Here is a 17,305-nt window from a genome sequence, read left to right on the forward strand (position 1 = left end):
TGTCGAGGTCAATTGTTTGTGACCCGACACAGAAAAGAGGGCAAGGAGTCAGCATGATCTGGCTTTGTCCCATTTTCTGTGCCTGGTTAACAAGCCACGTCTTGGATGTTTTGTGTGAAAATTATTCCCTCTGTAAAAGGTACAAGCCTTCCTACAGTTCATTTCAAAAATGAATTGTCCTACATCTTTGACACTCTCTTGCCTTTCTCCTTAATCATTAGAAGTTGTTTGTTTTACCTCTGGGCTCTTCCAGATTGGTCCATGCGAGTTTTAACAATATATGTGAAATCTCACAATATAGTTCTTTGGGTTTTGCTGGCTGTTGTCACCTCTTCATCCACTCATTCAATTATTTGTTTGTAGTGATGCCATTCGGGGCCTTTCAGTTTTTAAAAACTGAATCCTAATATGATGGTGTGATGCTATGGATTGAAGGGCAATTTTTCTCCTCCTTTATTTATTTTAATTCTTGGAATAATCATGCAGAAGTGCCATTTTACAAAGTGCTGTTTACTGATGCATTACAGCAGGGAGGGAAATGAAAAAAGGAAAATGGGAGGAAGAAACTGTGTTTGTTCTAAAATGCCTACAGAATTAAAAAGAAAAGAAATGCTGCAGCTGGAGACAGAGATTGCCAGAAAATAGTTGAGGACAATAGAAATGTTCTTTGGATATTAAAAAAAAAATTTCTCTGAGCACTAGCAACAAATACCACAACCTCCCAAAATTTGCTTCACCTGCACAAGTCTTTAGAGACCAGGCACATTTTTATATTGACCTGTGAGCAATAGGAATTTGGGGGTTTGTCTGTTCATGAGCAATCATTAACACATAGCTTATTTAATTTAATTTAAAAAAAGTTTTATGTAATTTATTTTTATCTTTGGTGGGAAAGTGAGCTTCTGTTTCTGACCTTTCTGCTTCTCAGTCTGATAGAGATGTCTTGGGTGATGTTGCCTAACCCCCCCCCCTGCCCTTTTCATGGGAAATGCATTCCAGCTGTAGTTATATGCATAGCTGTATAATTGCACTTGTGCTTCTTAACTATATATTTGGTCAGAGATGGGGGACCTTTGTCATTCCAGTTGTTTTGGACTTTATCTCCCACTGTCACTTAACAAATATTTACAATTGGGGGACTATTAATATTGACCTTTAAGTATTTGTGGTTTTTCCCCCTGTTTTGGTCATCTTGATAATTTGGCTAAGGAAATGAGATGATTTGTAAATCCCTTCTAAAATCGTTTGGGGCTATCTTTTGTGGCATGCCCACAGGATCCCTGTATTATTATTATTATTATTAACCTTTATTTATGAAGCGCTGTAAATTTACACAGCGCTGTACATACAATCTTTTAGTTAGACAATTCTAACTGTAGTTCACATATCTCTTTCACTCACCATTTGGAGTATCATAATTATGTCCTCTTTTCTCTAAAACCACAGTTCCAAAAAGCAGTTTTTAGTGGAAGCAAGTTTGAACCATTCTTGAGACGCGTCTGTAAAGTACAACCGCCTCCACTCAGTATAGGTAAAACAGATATTTTCAGTCAACTAGAAGAAACACCTGATGATATGAAAGAAGTAGAAGACCAAGATCCACCTCATGGGGTTCCTTTCACAAAGAAAGATAGCAATCTAGACACTAATAGGAGTGGTGAACAACTGTCTATTCTATGACTCATAGAAAGAAAAATGGGTTTAGAAGAAGAAGGCCAAAATATTGCCACACAAACTGAAGAACCAACATCACTGGGTATAACATCTAGTATTCCTAAGAAATCCCTTAGAAATAAACTATCAGAGGCAGAAATAAAACAGGCCCAGATGTCTCTTAAGGACTCTCTTGAAGAGTTTCTTGTTGATAAACTTGTAAAAGTTTCAGTACTGGAATCAGTTTTAAGCAAAAACCTTGAAAACCTAGTTGCAGAGAGGCTATCCCGAGAACGAGAAGACAGTGACAGCGAGAAGCAATCACCCGAGGAAAGAAAAGCTAGTTCTCGAGAAAAGTTTTCAGAGCCAGACATAGAAACGTTGAAAGAAGTGAGTCAAAACTTGCAAACCCGTCTTGTTGGGAAACTCTCTCAACAGGGGATAATTCCAGACATGAAAGTAGCTGAGAAAGACCAGAAAGTTTATTTTCCAAGTGCTACTGATTTGCTGAAGCGGGGGAAAAGTTTGTCCAAGGAAAGAATTACACAGAATGAAATAGTAACGATAAAACCATTAAGTGACAGTCATTCAGGAGACATTTCTGAAATTGAACAGGATGTTAAAGAGACAGGCTTATCTGCAAGCAGACATGAAGATGACAGAGAACCCACTTGGCCTTTCAAAATTCAAGATAGTTTAATAAAAAGAGCACTTTCAAAGGCAGATTTAAAAAAGGAACCCTCTACACAATCATTGGAGATAATTAGAATAACTGTACCATTGAGCACAGAAACAGATAGTAATAACCAACAACTTTCCAATTATGACATTCTCCTAGAAAAAGTTTTAAAAGCAGAAATTACAAGCTTAAAATCATTTTTAAGCAAAAACCTCCAGGATCACCTTAAAGATAAACTTGCAGAAATTGGAGTAACACCCAAAGATTTGAAAACAGTATGCAGTAAGTTGTCCTTTACCAGGAAAGGGAAGCATATGATGACCCCAGAAGAGGTGCTGCAAGAAGATCAGGTTCCATCTGATGAAGACCTTGTTGAAGAAACACCTGTGTTAAGTGAAAGTGTTCAAAATATCTTACAAGCACTTTCAAAAAGAGAAGTCACCAATTTAAAGTCTGCATTGAATAAAAAGATCCAAGACCATATTTCGGAGAGACTCGCAGAAATAGGGCTGATTACAGAGGAAGAGTTAAGGGAAATACTTGAAAACCTGCTTCCGGTTGTGGCCAAAGAAACATCACCAACAGGAATTAAAGAATCAGAATTACTCAAAGAAGAGCAAACAACACCTCCTTTAACCCAAAATCTGCATGAAAGGTTTTCAGAAGAAGAACTACAAAATCTAAAGTCTCTCTTAAGCAAACTGCTAAAAGAAGGTCACAGAGATGCACTTTCAGAATCAGAAGTAAAAGGCTTAACATCAGTTTTACAGAAAAGCTGTGAGGATCTGCCCATACAAAGCAGTTCTAAAAGTGAAATAAAGGAAGGTGTGGAAATAAAGGACAAAAGTTGTAAGATATCTTCAACAAATGCAGAAGATGAATTGAAAGGTAGTAATGTAATTGTATTGGAGAGAAGAAAAGATCATTCAAAGGAAAGTCTTCATAAAATTTCAGCACTTGATGAAAAATATGGTATAAGAAGAGAAACGGTAGACCTTTCTGTAAACGGTATTTTTGAAGTAGAAAAAAGGAACCAAGAAACACAAACTGTGCTTCCTCGTAAAAGGGTAAAACATAGTTCTAAGAAAGAAAGTCACAGGTGGCCATCCAGTCCTAATAATCCAGAGATGTCAGATTTAAAGAAAGGGTTGTGTGAAGCAGAATTGAAAAGCAAATCATCCGATGAAATTTTGAAAACAGTATCTGAACCATTTACTTCTTCATCATTCTTGAGTGCACATGATATTGGCGTCCAAACTGTGCTAAGAAATTATCTTACCAAGCCAAATTACCCTGCCAAGCCTTCCTTTCCAGTAAACCCTCAGACATTTATTCTTTTACATTCAGAGTCTGAGGATGAAGCAAAGACGTCATGTAAATACCACCAAAAACCTCACAGCAAGAGGAAGTATGAGAGAAAGAGGGACTTGGTGTCACACCATTCACACCAAGCAGGGACCAATGCACAAACCAAGAAGGAAAAGTCAAGTAGTGGAAGTTCATCTAAGGAGGTTTTAAAAGAAAAAGGCAAAAGACATGGTGAACCATCTCCCTCCAGACCAACCATGGCAGAATACAGGAAGGACTTAAAAACAACAGCCTCTCCTAGTAATATGAGAAAGGAAAGCCAGAAGCTGAAAGAAGAGAGAAAACGTGAAAATGAAGTTAAGTCCAAAAAAGCAACTCACAAAACTGCTGCCCTATCTGATCCACATCTATCAAAAAATCTTCCAGCTTCTGGGCGTACAAAAGGAAATACATTGGTAAGTACGTTATTAAAATTCTGCTTGAAGAATAAAAATACAGTCTATACAGTGGGCCCTTGGTATCCACTGAGGTTTGGTTCCAGGACACACACACACACCCCGGATACTGGGATTTGGTTCCAGGACCAAGGACCAAAATCCATGGATACTCAGGTCCCATTAAGTACAGTGCTGTAGTAAAATGGTGTTCCTTATATAAAAGGCAACATCAAAAGTTTTTTAAAATTTATATTTTTTTGGATATTTGCAAGCTGTAGATGGTTGAATCTGTGGCTAAAGAATCCACGAATGTGTAGGGCCCACGTTATGACTTAAATGTATTTAAGTTTTTCAAATTTATTATAACTAAGGCTGTGGACTGCTGTAGTAGATTGAAATTTAAACTAAACATATTGGAGAAACATGTCAGACTTCAGAGTAGAGTCCCTGTAGTGCATGTGAATGTGGGAGAAACTGGAAGCTTCTGCTTGAGATCAAAACTTCTGAATATTCCTTGCCTAAGAAAACCCTACGAAATCCATGGTGTGTGTGTATACACACACATATATATCCCTATAAACCAGGGCTGGACACGGTGCATCCCCTTTCTGAGCCATTTTATGCCTGCCAATGGGACAAAAAAAATGTTTTTCTCCAGAATGACTTCAAAAGCTCTCTAAGGGGTGTGGAGGGCATTTTTAACCATGTTGGGGAAGGTCTGGTCTCTCCCTGGGTCAAATAAAATTTTTGCAAAAGACTGCTTCCATCAGTGTTGGATGGAATTGACAGAAATCCCCCCTCCCCAATTCAGACTACAGAGTTAATCCTAAAAGAGGACAATGTGACAGCCTAAGAGCCCCCATACACCCAAAACCTCATCAAGGAAGTTGGAAAATCCCCTGGGAGGCATTTTTCTTTCAGCTACAGTTCTGTGTTTTAGAAAAATGTTAAACCCTCCTGTGATTGTCTAAATAAAAGACAAAATCCACCAGCACATGAGAAATGCATGCATGGACTCATATGGCTAAATGGTTGCCCATACCAATATAAATAAATAAATCATGATGCAGTCCAGACATGAGCTTTGTCACCTCATTGAGAATGAACCAGTAGCTCAACTCTCCATTCAGATACAGCATACCAAATATTGGATGTATACACAAACTAAGTACACTGCAGTTTAGGGCTTCAGATTGTGAGCTGCCTCTAAATACAAAATAATCTTCTTCATCGTGATCTCTAAATTTTTGTTTCTGTTATAATAAAGCACATTTTGGAGACCTCTACAACTGGACACAGGATAAGACTTTAGCATATCTTAACTGGCCCTAAGCAAATCTTTGAATGCCAGAGGCTTGTAAGAACTTGTGTGTCTGCACACTGAGTTTGCCGGCAACCACTGGAAACAGAATAGCAAGGAAGAGGGTGCATGGTCTATTCCAGTTAATCTTTTATTTTGCTCTAACAGAAAGCTATCTACCAACCTCCAGCATTCACTAGTGTGCATGGGACTGAATAGAGCAGGGACAACTGTGGAAATGTAGGATAAAGAGGGTGACTTTGTCTATGGTTCAAGGACTTAACAAAAGCAAATTCTGATCCTCCAGATGTTATTGGACTTCAACTCCCAGCACCCCATTCCCACATAGCTGAAGATGAGGGATGATTAGAATTGTAGCTCTACAATGATAACACAATATTCTGCATCAGGATCTGATGCAGAAGGGAAAGAACACCTGGCATGGCAGGACATTGTAGGATATCCCTGCTTATATTAGAATGTGTGTGACTCTCCAGATGCAGTTCCAAGCAGCCTTAGTCAACATAGCCAGTGCTGAGTGATGATAGGCATTGTTGCCCAACAACAACTGGAGGGACACACATTTCCTAGCCCTGGCTAAGTTGTCAGTGCAACCATCATTTTGAGTCAGTTACTGGTATTTCATGGTCTATACCTTTCTGCTTAGAGGGACGTGGTGGCTTAGTGGTTAAGATGCCAACTCTGACAACCAACAAGGTCACCAAGTTGGCAATTCGAGAGACCCAAGTGCCACATGACGGAGTGAGTTCACTCGCCGCTTCTACCAACCTAGCATGTAAAAGTGCAAGTAAATAAATAGGCATCACTTTGGTGGGAAGGTAACAGTGTTCTATGCAGTCATGGTGGCCACATGACCATGGGGTCATCTTTGACAACATTGGCTCCTTCAGCTTAGTAATGGAGATGAGCACCACTCCCTACAGGCAGACACAACTAGACAAATATGTCAAAGGGGAAACCTTTATCTACCTTTTACCTTTCTGCTTTCCTCAGCTGGCTTCCGTAGAAGTATGCGCTTGTGCCGCAGGAAATCCCGCAATAGCCATCTGCCATGTTATGCCCGATGTCCTGGTGGATGCTATAGTGCTGTAGCTGCACCATATGAAGAAGTAGTGAGATACCAGAGACTCCCCGGTGATAGAAACCGATTAATTGTCCTAGTGGGTAAGTAGCAATAGCTTATCAGTACCCTAGTGTATAAGAATGCAATTGTGGAATGCAATTGTGGTAGGCCCAAGCTCAGTGAAAACGTTGGAGGGTCTTGTGTTCATTCTCAAGAAGTATATCTTTTCATAGTAGCTGGGAAATTTACCACTTTATTGGAACGTTTCAGAGAAAAAACCTTTTCAGTCTTCTCAGATGTCTCAACAGCCCTGAGTTCTTTACCATCATTCAGGAAATAAATGACTCTTCTTTTGTAACAAATCCAACATATTTATACTAGGGGATGTAGTTGTCTTCTTTCAGTCCTTTAACTGCTTTTCTTGAAATATGCAGGTCCTTCAGGTGTTGGAGTAAATGAACTACGACGGAGGCTTATTGGTATAAATCCTCATCACTTTCAAAGTGCTGTGCCACGTATGTGACCGTTTACATTTGTACTTTTAGTTCTAGCAGTGGAAGGAGAGGTCTGCAAATCTTTGCTTGCTAGCCTGCTGTGATCTGTGGTCAATGGGATCATGTTAAAGTTTGAAGTGGAGGAGCTGACCATGTTTGTCCACATAGCTGTGTTCCTGAGGTGTTATGTCCCATGGATGCTTTACATATGTAAATGGCTTTTATATTATTGATATTCAAAAGAGGCAAAGCTCTATAATATCCAAAATAAACATAACATTAAACATAGTGGTGCTTACTTCTGACTGTATAGCTTGAACTTATAAAACCTGCTGAGATAAAGCCAGCTAAAATATAACGTTTTAGCTTTTATTTAGAAATATTCTAGAGAATGTGCAAGAGGTCACAGGTATGTAGATACAGGAGAGGCGAAATGAGGGCATTGTCCATTCGAATATGAATTCTATCATCCCAAATGAAATTTTCCTTCAGCCCACAAATTTCTGAAACTTCAGCTGAGCATTTAGTAATACAGTTTGGGCCTCCAAAAAAGGAAAAGAAAAGAAAAGAAAAGAAAAATGGGGGCTGGCAAATTTACCAAAGGAATGCAAACAAAGCAAATATAAGAGTTCTAAGTGTGAATTGTGTCTCTCCCTCTGCAATACTAAGAACTGGGGGAACTGAAGGAATTATTTTGCTTTGGTGGAGCAGAATTCTTATGTGAAGGAACAATGCGCTCACTTGGCCTCTACTATACTTAACCATGGGCCAGGATTATTTCTCAGTTTTGCAGGTCGTGTCCAGGGTTGAGATAGGAAAGAAAAATTTGTGATGCACATCTGAAAACTCTCTACACAGTATAGGCAAGGATGTTTAATGTAGACTATTTCCAGATGCATTCAGGCAAGTAAAGTACTGAATATTGGCAAATCATTCTATCCTAGTAGTTAGAGACATATGAACACATCTTTAACAGGACTGCCATGTTTATTCTTTTTAAACAGATACAACCCGTGCTCAGAAGAGCTATGAAGTGAATGGCCGAGAGTATCATTATGTATCAAAGGAAACTTTTGAAAATATGGTGTACAGTCACAGGTATAATAATAATAATAATAATAATAATAATAATAATAATAATAATAATTTGTTTTATTTATATACCGCTATTCCAAAGATCATAGCGGTGAACAGCAAGTAAGCTAATTAGCAAGTAAGTTAATTTGCCCCCAACAATCTGGGTACTCATTTTAGCGACCTCGGAAGGATGCAAGCCTGAGTCGAGCTTGGGCCCTTTTGCTGGTCTTGAACTCGCAACTTGTGGTTTTGAGTGAATGGCTGCAGTACAGGCATTTAACCACTGCACCACCAGTCCTAGAGAAGACTGTTTTCCATTTTTCCATATGTCTCACAATCCTGTAGTCAAACATTAAAACTTTCCTATTTGCATATAGAAACTATGTCATATTTACATCTGGTCCTTAATATTGGCTAATGTAAAATACCATTGAAAAATGAGTGCCTTCAAATATGCCATGGCAATACAAAGAACTTCAACCAACTATTTAACTCTATTTTTAAAAAATGGGGGTGGGGGAGAATAAGTGTATATTTGAAAGAATTTTATTGGGTTTAAAGCATCTTAGGATTCTCAGTATATGTGATGTGCTATAATATAGTTTTATTTTAACTGAAATTGATTAGTTTACTACCAGTGTCAATAATTCTTTGACAAACACAAATCAACCTGTGAGACATGGAATCCTTGAAACTAGATCCAAACAATTCTCTAGTCTTCCAAAGTGGCAAGCAAACATGAAGCACTGATTCCCATAAAAAGAGCAGAGGAAAGGAGATCAGGACTAGGAATTGCCATGATGTGATATTATACATTGTCTTATACAAAAGTCTTGCTTTTATATACTGTACATGTTAGAAATAATTGGCGCCAGAGGAGGGGGGAATACTTGCCAAACACCTAGTTTGTAACATTTTGTTAATCATTCTTTCCTTTTTTTAATTGCACAGTCCATCATAGCCACAGACATTTCTTCTGGGAAAAGACTGTTTTTTCCCCTCCAGAGATCTCAACCCCACTCGAAATCTTCACCAGCGGTGTCACTAGGGTTGGCATCACCCAGTGTGGTTATTTGTAATGTCACCTCCCATACCACACCATACAAAATCCTCAGTAATGGATTTTGGCACTAATGTTACTCATAAATCATAATTCCCATATATCACTGAATGTAATCATAATAGTTGTGACATAGACAACTAGTAAAATTAAAATTATACCTTTAAATTACAATACCATACCGACAACCTAAATGTATTTACATGTACAATTAGTTTCATGTGGTTAAAATGAAAATTTGGAAAGATGTGATGTTTTTAAAGAAAAAATTATAAGAATATTTTTTAAAAAAATTAATTAAAATTAAAAAAAATTATTTTTACAAAATCTAGAGACTCTCCTTTCTTCTCTCACTGAGCCTCTCCCCACTTTCACCATCTCTTCAGTGTTTTAAAGGGACACTGGCAAACACCACAGTCCATTTCTGCCAAAAGGCAATGATTGGGGATCAGTGGTGTCACACAAGCCTGTTGAGCTATAGAGCACAGCAAAGTAAAGCCAAAAAAAAGGGGGCGGGGGTGAGTAGTTGTTCTCTTCTGTCCACAAATGGACTGGGAGCTGCATGCAGAGCTTGGGTTGCGTGTTTCCATCTTTGACTTAAAGCAATGGAATCCAGTGAGAAATGAAAGGAGAGGAGGGAAAGGGATTGCTCTCCCACTGTACATGCTTCTTCTCAGTCGGCTCTTCTTATACACGGATTTTTATACATGGATTCAAGCATCCATGGTTGGAAAATGTTCCGAAAAAGTATAAATTTCAAATATCAAACCTTGATTTTCCATTTTTTATAAGGGACACCGTTTTGCTATGTCATTATATTTAATAGGACTTGAGCATCCACGGATTTTGTTATCCACAGGAGATCTTGGAACCAAACCCCAGCATATAACAAGGGTCCACTGTATATGTAAATCAACAAACATGTTGATAGCTATCACTTCATAAATCTTTTGTCCCAGAAATACAAGCTGTCTTTCAAAAATACCACATCTTAGCATTCAGGGCAGAATCTGTCACCTGAAGAGGGCTTTGCAATGCCAACCAGTAGATAATGCTGTTTGGCCTCAGTTGACTTCTTAAGCTGGTGTGACACTTAAAAATTAACCACAAGTTTTACAAATATAAAGACTCTCATCTTTCTCTGCACTGTGTCAATTTAGGAATGTATGAGTTTAGCCCAGGGACAGTGGCAGATCTGAGTTGCATTCAGGCCTGATGTATTCAGAAACAGAGATCAGTATTGCTTCTGCATCCCAGAATGTATGGTTTGAGGCATACTGCTTGATACCTGCAATACTTAATTAGTGACCCATTCAGCCTCCAAATCTCTATTTGGAGTCTGGGCTAATATTACAGTCCACATAGCCACAACCTCTGGCTAATTCCCCCCCCCCTCAAATATTTTTATACTACTTAGTCCAATTAAGAGCTCTGGAGAACTCAAAACCTTGTATAATTTTGTGATATTTTGGTTGATTCTTAATAAAAGTATTACTTATTAATGAATCTAAGTCCCATTTTGGTATTATTTACAACAGTTTTAAACATATGACTTATCTCAGAATGTTTGGCATTAAATAGATCTCTCTCATACCTAAATCTACTTGCTTCTCCCAAGAAGAGTAGACAAACTGAAGCAATTGCTGAATGGCAAATCAACAATTGCATAAATCCTGTTGATTTAGTAGTTATTATTATTATTATTATTATTATTATTAACCTTTATTTATAAAGCACTGTAAGTTTACACAGCGCTGTACATAAATTTTTCAGTCAGACGGTTCCCTGCCCTCAGGCTTACAATCTAAAAATGTAGTTGCAACTAGCCATTGCATTTTAGATATTATTTTATTTGAAGCAGGCTTTCTTATTTTGGTCCTCTGGTGTTTACTACATTTGCAGAATGCTGGAGTATGGAGAGTACAAGGGCAACCTCTATGGCACAAGCATTGATTCAGTGCGTGCAGTACATGATGCCGGGAAGATCTGTATAGTTGATTTAGAACCTCAGGTGAGTCATAAAGGGAAACTTCTAATGTGTACATTTCACGGACTAAAATGTTAGCATCACATACCCTCCAACTGTCCCAATTTGTCAGGGACAGTCCTGGTTGATTCTCTAGCATCCCAATTTTTCAGCTACTTTTAGAATGTCCCAGTATTCCAGAAAGTCATGGGCCCCTCTCTGGGCCCTCACTTGGGTCTCTGGGGCCTGGTCCAATGTATTGGCTGAAGTCTCCTCTTATAAGCCCTGGGTATGGCACCATCTTGAACAAAACCTGAATCAAAGTTTGGTTGTAAGCAATTCAAGTAAGGTGAGCTGGGCAAGTTTTAAAAAATACAAATATGTCAAAACTGGTAGTAATTAATATCCATGTTTGGTTTGCCAATGTTATGTGCAGTTAATTAAGATTCAGTACTAAATATTTCAGAGTTGAATTATTATGTCACTGTTACCAAACTTATCCCTGAATGATCAAACAATACCATCTTTGTCACAAATGCAATACCCTATAATATGAACTGTAATATAAATATAGATTCAGTCCTTTTGAAATTTTTAGATTCAAATATGTGTAACCTACATCATTCGCGCATATATATATATATATATATATTAAAAATAGGAGCAAAACCTTTACGTGAAAAGTCTATTGCATGTTTACTACCTTGAACTCAAATGGCAGGATTTTGATTTGCATTTTTAATGTCTTTTTTCCTTTGTCCTGCAGAGTATTCAGCTGGCCCGTACTCATGAACTTAAGCCCTACATTATATTCATTAAGCCATCAAGTATCAGCTGCATGAAGCAGTCCCGGAAAAATGCTAGGATGATTACAGACTATTATGTGAACATGAAATTTAAGGTGAGATTTGAGAGGAAGGGAAAGGCTGTCTGATATGTATGGCATTATGTGACTTACAGCACCCAGTTTGGAATTTCTTCCCTTTTGAAAAGAAAAAAAAGTATTGAAATCCTGATTATAAAAATTCTGTGAGAACGTCTCTGAGCTGGTTGGTCATATTCATCATTTCAATGCTTTACATGTAAGGGTGAAACAGTGCCATGTTTCACATAATGAGGATAAATGTCATGGAGCTAGACCAGAACGCAAGTTATAGACACACATTCTTCTGGGCAGTGATATTTGTTTAATTACAAATTTCAGCCTGCATTTAGTTTGTGTGTGTGTGTGTGTGTGTATGTTGTGTGCGTTCAACTCTATTCCCACTTATGGTAACCCTAAGGTGACTCTATCATGTGATTTTCTTGGCAAGATTTGTTCAGAGGAAGCTTGCCATTGCCTTCCCCTGAGGCTGAGAGCTTGTGACATGCCAATGCCACCCAGTGGGTTTCATCATGGCTCAGCTGGGACCCTGATCTCCAGAGTCATAGTCCAGCACTCAAACCACTACACCACACTGGCTAGAACACATCAAAACCAAGATATTGTCCTTGCTTGGGGCATGACTTGAGCTAGCAAATTGTTTTTAACTTCAGAACTAGAGCAATAGCTTTGCCTTATTTTTTAAATTTTAGATACATACACAACACAAGCCCTCTTCTGCACCCATTTGAGAAGCTTTATTCCACCGGCCGACAGAGTTTGGGAAATTACTTTTTAAAATCCACAGCTCTCAGAACTCCCCACCCATCATAGTCACTAGCCATACTGGAGGAGGGAATCTGGAAGTTGTACTCCAAAATGTAGCCTTTCCAAGCTCCAAATACTGAACTTGTTCTCTCTTTTTTTCTTGTGACTGGTTGAAGTATAACAGCAGAACTTTTTTGGATTATGGAAGATGGGGGTTTCCATGATCATACTAAGATGTCATTTAGGGGAACCATCTCCTCCATGTGCAAGTTTTCAGCAGTTGTGCCGTGATCTCAGTGGCTCAGTTTCATGTATCTTGGCGACCAAGTAAACAGTCTTCACATGAAGTTACCACAGACTCTGCATTAGCATGAACACTTATTCTGTATTACTCAGTAGTTATTAGATGAACATTCACAAGCAGAACAACTTCCAAAATGGACTTTAGACTGACATCCTGTTGTACTTGTAATTCTTAAGTGATAGTGCAAAGAAGCTTGAGTGTTGGCCTAGGACTCCAGGACACTGGGGGTTCATATCCCTACTAAGCCATGGAAACCCACACGGTGACCATGGACAAGTCACACTGTCTGAGACTCAGAGGGAAGGCAATGGCAAACCTCCTTTCAACAAACCTTGCCAAGAAAATCTGTGATAGGTCTCTTTAGGCTCACCATAAGTTGGAAATGATTTGAAAGCACACAACAACAAAAGTGGAGAGTAATGGAACCAAAGTCATGGTATCATACATGACGCAGAAATGCAATTACACATTTACAATTTATTTTGATCTGAACTGAAACAAAAAAAACTTTTTTCAAAGTGACTGTTAACCTCGAGAAATGTAAATTAAAGGTTTGTGAGAATAGTGTGTTAATTTTGATGTAAATGTCAATCAAATGATTTCAGCAGTTTCCTTTTCATTTATGTGGATGCCTTTAGCCTTTTGTTTCTCTGCTGTCTGCAGGAAGAAGACCTGCAGGAGATGGAAGAGTCAGCTAAAAAAATGGAAACTCAGTTTGGCCAGTTCTTTGATCAAGTGATTGTGAATGACAATCTACAGGAAGCCTGTATGCAGCTACTCTCTGCTGTACGTCGAGCGCAGGATGAACCTCAGTGGGTCCCAGCAACATGGATATGCTCAGAGAATCAGCCATAAAACCCAGGACTAGACAGTTTTACACAGATTATAGTTCACGCTTCACTACATTAATCGTAATACTGGGACTACCAAGGAAAATATATATATATATTTGTTTAAAAGGACTTTGGTGACGATTAGACAAGAAGCTTTTTCACGGTATAAAAAATCTTAACATGGTCCACATTTCTTTTAAGCCAGGAACTAAAGCTTAATAAACTACAGTATAAACAAGCAATTTGCTGACACCATTTTGCTTTTTCTTGGGTCAGGGAGATAAACAAAATTAGAGAGATTTGTGTAATATTAAACATGGAGTTATGATTTATTTTGTCCAAACAAACCAGGAGTGCTCCTACACTATACAATTATAGCACTGTTATACCACTTTAATTGCCATGGCTCCATCCTACAGGATCCTGGGATTTGTGGTTTGATGAGATATTTAGAATTATCTGTGATATCTCTGGTGCTGGAGTTCAGGAGACTCCATTAGATAATCCTAAGTACCTCACCAAACTATGAATCCCAAACCCTGTAGGATGGAGCCATGGCCATTGAACTGATACCAAATGTATTGTGTAGTGTGTATACCAAGATTCATAAGGCAATAGCAAACCTTGTCTTACAGTCTGATTTATTAAACCATAGCTCATGGCTTAAAGTGTTGTGAAATGAAGCTACTGTCTTGTGTGATGTTCTTAAAAACTGTATATTCAGCAACAATAATTTTGTACCAAAAATTGTTGGGCTGTAGGGCCAGAATATAATTTAACTGTTATGGAAAAGAATAAAAGAATCTATTTTGTTGCATTTATTTGTGCCACTTGAATTAAACATAGTAGTAACAGCAATAGCAAGTACATTTGCTCCTCCATTTTCGTGGAGGAACCATTTTGGGACACACACACACACACACACACCGTGAAAATGGAAATTCACCTATATGCAAGCCCATTGGATTGAAAGGCAGTGTGCCATGAAAAATGGTACCTCCTGGATGATTCATGGCCTCTGCCTCATCCAGTTCTGGAATCCTGTGTATGCCTCCTCTGAAATACTTTTGACACGAACTAGCTTCTAAATCTATTTTTAAATGAAAAGTTGTCACACATATGATAATGTTTATTTGCTTGGGAGGGTCAGGGTCTTTACAAAATACAGGATCTTAAAAGGTAGGCCGGTCATTGCTGCAGTGCTTTCTTACAATATCCTTTCTTGGAACACCTTCTGCTCCACTGTGTTTCTATACCAAGGCAAACCTCTCTTTTCCACATCTTGTGCATGCTCTCTGAAAGGGTAAGCCTCCTTTGCTGCAAAGTACTTTTAAAATGGTCAGGCTTTTGTTAGTCTTGCCTTTGTGCTGCTTTTGCAGAGACCTGAGGAATGATTTTATCCTTTTCAGAAGGATCTACTGCTGGTTCTAATGTTTTGTGATGTTGAGCTTACCTCCTCCTAAGTCATCTTTGTTCCCTGCTATGAGTTTTGATCAGCTCAAATTGCCTTGTGCTGATCAAAGCTCTCTATGGCTCTGTGAAGGGCCAGGTCCTCTATGAAATGCACACTTTTATCTAGAATTCCAAGCACCAAACTGTAAGGTGTTCTCCCCATGAGCCTTTTCATACACAGCTCTGGGAAATGGCAGGCTCTTTTCCCATGCTTCTGAGGCCCCCTTGAGATGGTTCACACACCTGGAGGGGAGGGACGACAAAGAAGATTTTTTAAAAAAGCATCAATAACACATCCATGAAAAACATTCCCCTTGAGGAATAACATTTATGCAGAATACTCACACTGCTCTGTTTCTGACCACCTAAAGCAAAATGACCACACTGAGGCTATCCTACTCTGGCCACATCACGAGAAGGCACAAGTTATTAGAAAATACAATAAGGCTAGGAAAGGTAGAGGGTAGTAGAAAGAGAGGAAGGCTGTTTGTGAGATGGATGGATTCAACCAGGGAGGTCGCGGGTCTGAATTTGCAGGACCTGAGCAGAGCAGTGGAGAACAAGGAGTCTGGGAGAGTCTCATGATTCGGGGCTGACTTTAGGGCAGTTAACAACAACAAAAACAAAGCAAAGGTAAAAGATTTGCAAGCATCACTTTGCAGCATTGATTTTAATACCGGCAATATTGTTGGCTTACTCAGAAAAGAAAAACAATGTAAAATTATCAACTCAAGGAGGACAACCCTGTAAATCAGTATGGTCTTCTTAAACACCCTGCAACCGCCCAGAGGACCTTTTCAGCCATTGCTCCCAGACTATGGAAGGGCCTGCCGGATGAGATCCATCTTATTAATACAGTACCTTAAACAGCTGTCAAGATGGATCTCTTCTGGCAGGCCTTCTCTGAATAGATACTTGGCCACCAAAAGGAGACCCAACTAGTTGACCTCTGACTGGCTACAGTTACTATCTGTTACCTGCTATTATTGTTACTGTTTTTAACTATGTTTTAATTGTAATTGGTTTAATTGTATTTTAAGGGGGGGTAAGATGGGGGGGCTGTTATGTTATGGAACGTATATTTTAATACTGTAAGCCGCCCCAGTTGCATTGTGTACAGAGGGGCGGGATAAAAATAAATAAATAATAATAATAAATGAATTATTACTGCCTCTACACTGCCACAAAGAAAACAGTAATAGAGTGAATTATTATTATTATTAGTAGTAGTAGTACAGCATCTGCACTGTAGCAAAGAGTTGTAGCAAATGAGAGCAGATGGAATAATTATCAATATATTGTTGTTGTTGTTGTTGTTGTTGTTGTTGTTATAGATAAAATAAATATCATTTTTGAGGAGGGATGGATGGAGGGGCTCAAAATGGCGTCTCCCCGAGAGGCGCCTCCTGAGGAGGAGCATCGTTCCTGCTGCCTCCCCTTGTTTTCCCGCCCGGAAATGTCTTCCAGGCGTCCCTCCTCCGCTTCCCTCCGCGTCGCCGTCGCCTCCCTCAGCGCCCTTGGAGACGACGAGTGAGGCTCGGGATGGAGGAGGGCCTCCGCCCGGTAAGAAGAAGAAGGAAGGGCTTTGGGCGACCCCTGAGGGCTGGCTGCTTTGAGGCCTTGTGGCAGCTACGCTGCAGTGGTCCCCAAACGGCGCTCTTCTTTAAGGAGCTTTGGACTCCAGCTCCCAGAATCCCACTCCATTAGACAACATGGCCGAGGCTTCTGGGAGATGAAGTCCAAAATCCCTTTAAGATAGTGGTCCCCAAACGGTGCTCTTCTTTAAGGGATTTTGGACTCCAGCTCCCAGAAGCCTCAGCCATATTGCCCAACAGTCTGGGATTCTGGGAGATGAAGTCCAAAATGCCTTTAAAGAGCACAGTTTGGGAAACCCACTGCTCTACACTGTGGGAATAACACACTTTGGCACCACTTTAAACTGCCCCCTGGCTCCTATTCCTCTACAGTCCTGTAGTTTTGTCAGGCACCAGAGAAGGAGTTGTTGTGTGCCTTCAAGTCCTTCCTGTC

At 39.3% G+C, this 17,305-nt stretch overlaps 2 protein-coding genes and 1 pseudogene across 4 annotated transcripts in view; 2 read left to right on the forward strand and 1 right to left on the reverse strand.

Annotated features, from left to right (window-relative positions):
- LOC149313372 (uncharacterized) overlaps window positions 1-4,275 on the forward strand; it is a 41,006-nt pseudogene extending 36,731 nt beyond the window's left edge.
- LOC149313373 (MAGUK p55 subfamily member 4-like) lies at window positions 4,007-14,967 on the forward strand. 3 transcript variants are annotated; one of them, XM_089519006.1, is made up of 7 exons: window positions 4,007-4,095; window positions 6,392-6,562; window positions 6,896-6,976; window positions 7,960-8,053; window positions 10,995-11,103; window positions 11,825-11,959; window positions 13,656-14,967. In XM_089519006.1, exons 2-7 carry the CDS (start codon window positions 6,409-6,411, stop codon window positions 13,845-13,847), a joined length of 765 nt encoding a protein of 254 aa, XP_089375132.1. In that variant the 5' UTR covers window positions 4,007-4,095; window positions 6,392-6,408; the 3' UTR covers window positions 13,848-14,967. The 3 variants fall into 3 exon arrangements, with proteins under 3 accessions (XP_089375132.1, XP_089375133.1, XP_089375134.1); XM_089519007.1 differs by lacking the exon at window positions 4,007-4,095 and having other exon boundaries at window positions 4,282-6,562; XM_089519008.1 differs by lacking the exons at window positions 4,007-4,095; window positions 6,392-6,562 and having other exon boundaries at window positions 6,898-7,165.
- The window catches only part of LOC149313374 (uncharacterized), a 68,925-nt gene continuing 66,266 nt past the window's right edge, over window positions 14,647-17,305 (reverse strand). Inside the window, exon 10 of the mRNA XM_089521520.1 lies at window positions 14,647-15,520. Coding sequence (XP_089377646.1) covers window positions 15,449-15,520 — 72 coding nt within the window. The 3' untranslated portion in view covers window positions 14,647-15,448. The remainder of the gene's footprint in view (window positions 15,521-17,305) is intronic.

This window comes from Sceloporus occidentalis, unplaced genomic scaffold (assembly GCF_023333645.1).
Source record: "Sceloporus occidentalis isolate IW3139 unplaced genomic scaffold, rSceOcc1.0.p SCAF_4, whole genome shotgun sequence".
NCBI classification, from domain to species: domain Eukaryota; kingdom Metazoa; phylum Chordata; class Lepidosauria; order Squamata; family Phrynosomatidae; genus Sceloporus; species Sceloporus occidentalis.